General features: G+C 41.7%; 1 protein-coding gene across 1 annotated transcript; it reads right to left on the reverse strand.

The window, feature by feature from the left end:
- Positions 1 to 205: 205 nt before the first annotated feature.
- Positions 206 to 4,724, reverse strand: FIBIN (fin bud initiation factor homolog). The gene has a single exon (XM_066320468.1). The coding sequence runs from the start codon at positions 4,699 to 4,701 to the stop codon at positions 4,078 to 4,080; it is 624 nt and encodes a 207-aa protein (XP_066176565.1). The 5' UTR covers positions 4,702 to 4,724; the 3' UTR covers positions 206 to 4,077.
- Positions 4,725 to 9,385: the final 4,661 nt, after the last annotated feature.

A 9,385-nucleotide genomic window follows, 5' to 3' on the forward strand; every position in this document is an offset into this window, starting at 1 on the left:
GAAAAAAAAAGTAGGCAGTTTTAGTCATTTTTTTATACATATGTTCTGATAATAGCTTTTGAAAGACGCATATAGTATTTTTTCCCAGTTTCACATAGTATAGGAATGAAATACAGAGGCACAAATTGAACAATTTTTTGCTAACGGTTCACCAAAAAAAAAAAAAAAAAAAAAATCTAGGTAATAAAACCCCCGAATTCCCCAATGAACTGCAAGTAAAAATACATTTTAAAAGACAGAAAAATTACAGACTTTGAATCCACAGGCTTACTTCAGGAATAGTGACTGTGAAATGCACTTCACTCACAACACTTTAGTGTTAGCTGAAAACTTCTTTAATAATCATAAAATTTACATTCAAGAAGCATGAGCAAGAAACTGGTAAAGCAACATGAAGACCATCTAAATAAAGAGCCACACCAACAGTAACAGACACATTCAATAGAATTTATCCACCAAATACACATTTCCTAGGCAAGATTATAACCAGAGCTCTGTACCTCACAAGGTTGTTTCTAGTAACTAAGCCAGGTATATTTTTTGCATATGAGGTATACATCTCGCCAAACTGCATCTGAGTACATGACAACCTAGAGGAGCAACAATTTAGCTTCAAACAATTAATACACCCCAGCTTGGTACACATAGGGTTTTTTAAAGGCTCACCAAGTTTTTGAGAGTGTCCCTTGACTTTTCTGTGTGAGGATGGTTCTGGATAAGTCAACCTGTGAAACTGGGCAACCTGTTCCTCTTGATGAAAGACTTAAGTATTAAGTAAGCTCTGTATGACTGTTCCAGCTGCAACATTTTTTTTCCCCAGAAAATGGTCTTTTGCTCTTCGGTACCATCAACTCTTTAATAAATTCAGAAATAAGACGTGTTTTGAAAATCATCAGAAAACTCAAAAAATCCTCACTGTCAGCTCAATTTTAGCTTGAACGTCTGCATTCTGAAAAGGAAGAAAGAATCGATACCCATGCAATAATGAAACAGAAGGACATAATGGGGATGACTGCTGCTACAATCATCATTTTAAAGCTCTCTGCTTAGAAATAATTACCAATTTTTCAATGATAAAAGGGCCTTTACTATTTAATATAGGCTGTATGAAGATCCAGATCTGGGGAAATCTTCATACCTTCCAAACAAATAAGTTTTATTAGACAAAAGCAAAAGCGGGACATTTCTAAGATTGCAAAGAGTATTGCAAGATAGTTTTCATAGCTTTTAAAGAAAAAAAAATTGAATTTAAAACTTTAAACTGCTGAATATCATTAAGCACTCAGTTCTTGCAGGCAGCTCTATAAAAACCATTAATGGCTCTGATGCAAAAATTTTATCTTTAACATATACATTTGCTTAGGTCAGCCAAAATTATGTAAAACAAACTAGTAGATTTAAATGTCCCAAAAGATTTTTGTATTGTCTTCATCAAATCCACCTAAGAATGACCATTTTTAATGAAATGTGTGAACTTATACATAGACCAGACTCAGATATCTTCATTTTCTCCTTGAAAGGACCATTAAAAACCTTCCAAAATCAATGCTACTAAAACAAAATCAGAGTGCTGCCATATTTCAAATATAAAAATTTTACATTTTACGAAACATAAAAAAGGTGTCAAGAATTCATATTAATCATATGAAACATTAGCGTGGATTGTAAAGTCTTGTTTCATTAGATGACAATTTACAGGGCATTGAGTGGAATGAGTTATACTGTAAACACTCACAGATGTCCTGCTTTGAAAAATAAGCATTTTGCAAACATTTACTCTTTTGGTATTCTGCATACACTGGAATAGTTCCAGCTGGACCAAACATTTGCTACCGCAAATAGAATAGTCAAGCTGCTTAAAGCATATTCAAGAAGCTGTGTTTTACACTACTACTACTATTTTTCTATTAGGATTTGAATACTGCTGTCATATACCTAAAAAAATAGCACAGTCATGCTATTTTTGTTTATTTGCTGATGTTTACAATTCATGTTATAGCAAATGACTCAAAGTGGGTAAACAGAGACTAAAACTTTCTTTCAGAAGCCTCTGGGCACAAATGAAACTGCATGACATCTTCGTGGGAGACTGTTCTCAGGCACTTCTGGAGCTTGGTCCAGCCCAGAAATGCTGTTATGTTTTGCTAAGATAGTAAGCACACAAGACTCAGTGACTCAGCTCACTTTTGTGTTGTACCGTCCATCCCCAGCGGCAAGGAAAGTATCACAAATAAATTAATTTTTAAGAGCTAGAACTTGTTATATATTTTCTAACTTGAGAACAGCAAAATAACACTTCGTGGTTCCACCAGAGTCAACCAATAAAATGTTTCCTTTTTTTTTTTTTTTTTTTTCCAGCAAGTCTTTAAAGATACTGAGGACTTGAAAATGCAAAGTGACATCTAAAGTATCTTTCTGGTAGGCTACACTTCACTGCCTTCAGCAAAATGAGCTGTCTGGTTCTGTAAGCACCTGCCTTCATCAGACTTTCCTGGTGCCTTCAGCACTCTAGTCCAAGCTGACTTATGCTGACCCACTGCACTGCTGAGTAACTTACCCACTGAACAGTTTACAGACTGAAGTATAACTAATTGGGAATAGGGTTAACAAGAACACACCACAAAAGCACATCAGTTTCTCTTCCAGTGCCATGAGTGCTTAAAAAGGCTTAAAAACTCAAAAAAGTCTGCTGCACGAGCCCTTTTGTATTGTTGCTTTTATTGAAATTTGCTTACCCCGAGAGTCTGTAAATTTTTATTTGTTTTTACTAAAAAGCAAGTTCTTTCACTTGGCAGGGGCTAAAATCTTTCAATTTTTTTTTTTTTTTTTTTTGCTGGAAAGACACATTTCAACAGAACATTTTAAAATCAAGAGCATCTTGGAAACAAATAACAAAAATGTACTTTAACACTGTTTTCAAATATTTATTACAACAACCTCTAAACTCTTTTCATCCAAAAGGTATTCTGCCGGCAGTATCTGTAATCTAATAGCCACATTACCCCAAACTGTCAGTTAAATAGCAATGAGTCTAAAAACCCAAATAATCCCCACCCTCCTTCCCACCAGGCACTTTTGCTATTGTCCAGGACCGCAAAGTTTTATTAATAATTTAGCTAGCAAAATAATAACTTAGCTAGCAAAAGTACAAAGTCACCACCAAGAAAAGTCAATGCGCTTGCACAGACAAAACCTTTTTGTCTGCTTTAGAAATGTGTTCCTGGCTTTTAAATCTGGAATCCAAAAACTCTACTTACCGCTAGGGCTCATTCTTTTTGCTAGAAAAATCTCCACCAGCATTCTCAGGATCTGACATAAGCCTTTTTGACTGCTTCTTAGGGTTATGATAGCTTAGAGTCACAGATAAGCAAGCCTGAAACTACAAATCCTGCCAGAACAGTTCCCATCTTTCCAAACACAAGTGAAAAATCACAGCTTTACGTAGTGGAACAACGTTTAACAAGCATATAAATATATATATCATCAGAAAGGAAGTTAATAGAGGGCCAGAGGTTTTACCCTGAAAGACTAACAACAAAAGCAATTTAAGTATTTGCTACGCAGGAGTCTGGAAGGAGCTGGCCAGCACCTCACTTCAGCTACACTTACGGTAGGTGAGCCACAGCAGAACAGGTGATACAAAACCAAACAGGGAATCAGAGATGAGAAAGCCTACTTCACTCCGCAACCAAAGATGAACGATATAACGGAGGGCAGATTTTTGAATATGGGATATTAACTTAAACATACCTCGAACCTCCCGATCTATAGAATTACGCTATTTGTTTAGAAGGTAAAATAAATAAGGTTTTCCATGGAGAAGAATGTAATTTTGCTTGGGTTACTACCCTTGGAAGCGTTCAAAAACGAGTAAATGCGGCACTTTTCAATACGGTTTAGCGGGCGTGGTGGCGGTATTCAGCCAAAGGTTGGACTTGATGATGATCTCGGAGCCCCTTTCCGACCTTAATCCTTCTAGGGTTTATCCAAGGAGGTGCTCCTTCCCGGCCGACGCTCGGGCTGTGTCTCCCGGGGGTCTCTCTTGCAGCTGGCTCCGGCGGGGCAGGGAATGCCGTCTCAGGCGCGGAGATAATCGTTCTTGAGGCGGCTGAGGCGGGCGCCGTGGCTGCGGACGGTGAGGGCCAGCAGGTCGTACTTGTCGCGCAGCCCGCTGGAGACGTGGCGGGTCTCTCGGAGCAGGGCGCGGGCGTGCAGCAGCAGCCCCAGGAAGCTGTCGCCCAGACGGAACTCCTCCCGGCCGCCCTGCTCCTGCCCCTGCCGGAATTTGCCCTCCAGCTCGCTCAGCGAGCGGTCCGAGCTGGAGTAGGCGTCGCTGATCTGGGCGGACTCGCGGCGCAGGTAGGCGCCGTAGCTCTCCTCCCCGTCCAGGTCGTAGGAGATGCTCCTGCCGATGCCTTCCAGCACCCGGCCCGCGTCCTCCACCTGCCGCCCCAGCACCGTCAGCTCCTCTCGCAGGCTGAGCCCGCCGCCCGCCGCCGCCGCGCCGCACCGCCGCTGCTCGCTCACTCGGAACAGCAGCTGGCACCGCTCGGGGTCGTCGTTCTCCTCGTAGTCCCCATCGGGCACGAAGTAGTGGTGCAGGCTCCCGTTGGACATCTCGGGGTAGAGCGGGCCCTCGAAGTACCCGCGGCAGAGGCTGCAGAGCCCGAGCAGCCACACCAGGCGCAGAGGGACCGGCATGCTGCGGCCGACGGGCAGCCTAGGGCCGCATGGGTGTCCCCGGGGCCGCCGCCCGGGCCGAGCAGCGCAGCCGGAGAGCTGGCGGCGGTCTGGAGCCGCCCGCGCCGCGCCGCTCTTTAAAGCCGGCCGGGGCTGGCCGAGGGGGAAGCGGGGCTGGCCGGGGCTGGAGGAGGGGGAAGCGGGGCTGGCCGGGGCTGGAGGAGGGGGAAGCGGCCCCCCGCGCCGGGCAGGGCCGCCCCCAGCCCCGGGCACCGCCGCAGGGCCCCGCCAGCACCGCCCCCGCATCGCCCCGCGGGGCTGCCGCGCACCGACACCTTCCCCTCTCCGCAGAGAAAAGCGCCTAGACCTGGCGGCGCTCGGCTCTGCCCTCCTTCCCCTCAGAAATGACTGCTGTGCTAACAGCCTGCTCTGCGCAGCGGCTCGAACACAGCGCTTGGGACAGGCAGAGGGGCTTCTCAGAGTTGCTCAGGCCATATATAGTTTGTCATCGATATAAACCTTGGATGGGGAAAAGATGCAGGATCGAGTATAAAGTGTAAAGCAATAAAGCTTGGTAGGGTAAGATGGGAAAATGAAGCACAAATTTGTTTTTAAAGAAAATATCTGACGTGTTCAAGGAAAACGCCATTACAGCGCATCCTATGGGGCTAACTTCATAAGAAGTGGGTTTTTTTCGTAATATGTTAGTTTCTGGGCTGAATCTAGTAGAAGAATTGTGGCACAGTTGAACTCTGCATGTAGCTTCTAGAAATCTGTCTTTACCATTTTTGAGTTGTTAAATCAAGGTGAGATCACAAAAAAAAAAAAAAAAAAAAAAAAAAAAAAAAAAAAAAGGCTCTGTAAAGTTACCATCTCCTTTCACATGATTTTTCCTCTTTCATGGAAAAAATCACCCCCTAGCAAAGATTACACCAAATCATGCTGTCATCCAGAGCTTAAACTCCTGCTACTGTTTGTGAGAGATTTGCATACAACAATATTTATATTGCATCCATAAAGTAAGTACTTTAACTATCATCTTGACACTTTCTGCATGTTGTAAATAGCTATGGTGCTTACAGTTAATTTAGTTGGGGAAATAAGCCAGACACTTGAGATGTACCTCTGCTTTTTCCACTATTATTCTGGGAATTGTAGATTAAAAGCTTATGGGGCCTTTGGGTCAACCATTTCTTATGCTGCCATCATTTTAAACACCTATAATTCAAATGCAGTCTCAAGCCCCTTCCCTCACATCAGCTTCATTCTGTAATCATAAGCTATCCTGCCTCTGGACATATGTGAAGCAAATAGTTGCTGTAGAGACCAGCTGCTCATCTCAATTTCAAGTGTTCAATTTCAGAATATAACAACTGAGCTTCACAAGCTGCTCCCTTCTTTGCTGACTGTTTCTTGAGAGGATTCAGAGAGGCACCTCTTTCCATGTGTCTGGTAGGTTCCTGGGAGCTCAGTGATGTATTTAACTGCATAGCCAGGCCCTTTAATGTGAGGCACATAGCTACTGTGGGTCCAAGCTGTCACTTCTGTGTGGCCTTTAATACTTCATGGTAACACGTGATATCAGTGTGCCTGGGTATTGGCTTCAGAGCTACTGAAGCACTTTACATAAGTGCAGATGGTCATAAGACTAACACCAAGAGACAAAAGCAAAAAAATAAACCAACCAGTCAGGCAATCAACAGAAAACTAACCAGAGGCAGCAAGAGTAATAACTGAAGTCTTCACTTGCTTGCTTGATTTAAAGTAGTTTCTGCAAGTTCTGCAGTCGTTTGAGATCACAAACACAGACACCTCAAGATGTGAAATATTTGCAGTGTTTAGGCAGCTTCTCTTTCCAGGCAACTTTCTGTTGAGAAACCAGGCTGGACAAGCTGTTGTAACAGAAACACGCCACTAATTTGGAAATTTTTAAAATTTGTAATTAAGTTCACAAAACACTCACATAAATTGGTTGGGTTAGGCTAAGGTACTGTGCTTCAGCTTTCTATAAAATGTTTAAATCTTATTCATCCGAGGCTATTTGGTATTTATGTTAGCCAACGGGGGCTCCTTGTAACAATTCTCTTCCCAGGGTGCTCTTGTTTCACCTCATGTTTGGTTTAGATTCCTGTTCTTTGCTGACCATGGTACATTGTTTCCATCCATTTCCACCCAGGCTGGTATTACTGACAGCTGATTTGGCTGGTACTTGGGTTGTAGTGGACTCCACTTTTGATGTCTCCTCATGGAAGTACTTCACTATAAATCACTCAGCTATAACTTTGTCAGCATGGTTATGCTTTCACCAGTGCCACAGAGGGTAAAAAAAATCCCCTAGTCTTAGTAAATATTTTGTCTCTTTGCACATTTAGAGACTAAGAGGTGTGTATGCTGTTCCCTGCTGCAGTTGCTGACTGTCTGCCATTTTCAATCGAGCATGCATTATCCAGGTTTAATTTAAATTTTATGCCCAAATAGTCTCACCCCAGTGGAAAGCAGACTTGAAACGTCTATTTTCAAAGGAGGTCTGCAACTTGGAATCTGCAGTCTTAATGACTCAGTGGACATAGGTTTGGTAAAAACTGGAACATGATGAAAGATACACAACAGCCTGATACAAGGCATTAGCTATTATGGGTCAGGATTACAAAGCAACACAATTCTAAGTTTTAAACTGAGAAGCATCAAGCACTGGAAAAAAATGAAGGCTCACACTGACAGAATAAGACTGTGAAAGAGTTGCCATTATTAATTCCAGAATCACACCTTGAAGACGAAAGTCTTAGGACTGCAATGAGATGATCTAATATGAATACCCTTAAACTGTTCATGAAACCATGTGCATAGAAATGAAAATCAGGTTATTTTTTTTTTCTGAAAGACATGCACTGACAGTAGCAATTACCTTTATCCATCAAGACTTGAGATGAAGGGTCTGAAATTTTCATCACAGTCAGCAGCAGGACACCACAGCAAAGGCTGAAGTAACAACATAAAAATCAGTCAGCGTAGAACTTAGTAAACTAATTTCTGGTAATAACTGGAAGTTCAGAGGGCAATAAAATGGAAAGAAGACAAAAGGGAGTTTCTCAGGAATACCAGAAACTTGGGGTGCAGAGAACCAGGGAAGAGAGCAAGCCATTTTTCTGCTGAATATTGCATTTTCTGCTGGGAGTCCATAGGGATAGTTGCATGACATCAGATATCTGGGAAGCTTTTGGGATGCATCGAAGAAATAGATGCCTTCCTTGTGGCATGCTTCCATGAAGGTCCTCATTTAAATCCTAGCATTGTCAAAAGACTGGTTGATACCAGTATTTTATCCTCCATGCCTGCTTAAGCATTTAAAAGTTCTTTCTGTATAAATGAGGAAAAGAGTACAGGAAGCAAAAACAAAGCAGCAAACTGGTACTGCTGTCTTACAAATATTTAGCATGATATACTTTGCTGTGGTGGAGCCACTGTTTTTCCATTGAAAAACATTAGTTTAAAGTAAGATAAAGGACTGTGGAATTTGCTCTGCATAACCTGCTTATGCAGCACCAAAATCAGCCTCCAGCCCAGAAATTGCCTATAAACTGATGGCAAATACACAACTCAACATTAGATTTCAGGCGACAGTTGTATACATCTTCTTCTGCAAACTATGTCTCATCTTTGGTTTTTGGCTCACATGCAGTTGCTATTTCTGTTGTAAATCACGGTAAACTTTGCAACATCAGAATATTTCAGATGTAAATGGCCATTTATTTGGAGAACACAAATATGTTGTATGGTCCTAAAGGCTCTACAGGCTTTAGAGTACAAATGCTTTCTAACTACTCACTTCTGTTTTCCTGCTGTGAACTGTATAAAGACACCTTGTTTAAAAACAAGACTAAAATATGTGTATGTAATTTCTAATTGTGGGATGCAGTGCTAAATGCTCAAATGGCATCAAGTGAGGGAGGACATGAAATAGTCCATGAAAGGGTAATGCCAGGGGTTTTTGTAGGAAAATTTACTTAAGAACATACCAGAAATTCTGTAGAGTGAAAAAAAACCCAACGTTTGGGAGATAAAGCTCCCAAATGTGTTATAAAACACATTTAGGATTAATTCAGTCTAACTTTGCAATGCAGCAGAAATTCAGAATCAGTATGCTGAAGCACAAACCATACTGAGTATTCCAGGACCAGAAGCATGTCTGGGGTTTCACTGAAATTTTGAATTTCTCAGAAAGGCATATTTAATTCAGAATTGGAACAGCTCACTAACAGATATTCAAAAACAAATTTGTAGAGAAAACTTCTTTGTTAGTTTATTTAAGCTAACTGATTCTGATAAACTTTTTCTCCTTCACAAACTTCAGGCTGAAACCACATCTGTGTCTGGGCATAGGATCCTCTGACTCCATTAACATTGGCCTGTCTTGGATAAGGAGTACAGAAAACCAAATTCAAAAAACACAAGTAGCTGTAGAAAGATTGGGTATGAGGTTGGAACTGATGGAAAAGGTCTGTCAGGCTATTTGTCTTACAAGAGTTTGCAATTAATACTGAACCTTCTTCAGCTTTAGCCAACACCAAAATGACCTTGGCCTTGGCAAAAAATATGGAAAAAGATTTTACCACAGCCTGTCTCTGTAGTGGATGCTGGTTTACTTTATGGAAATATCATTTCCTTAAAGCACAAAACTGAAGCTATGCTCAGTTTACTTTTATAC

This window comes from Sylvia atricapilla, chromosome 6, assembly GCF_009819655.1.
Source record: "Sylvia atricapilla isolate bSylAtr1 chromosome 6, bSylAtr1.pri, whole genome shotgun sequence".
Classification (NCBI taxonomy): Eukaryota; Metazoa; Chordata; class Aves; order Passeriformes; family Sylviidae; genus Sylvia; species Sylvia atricapilla.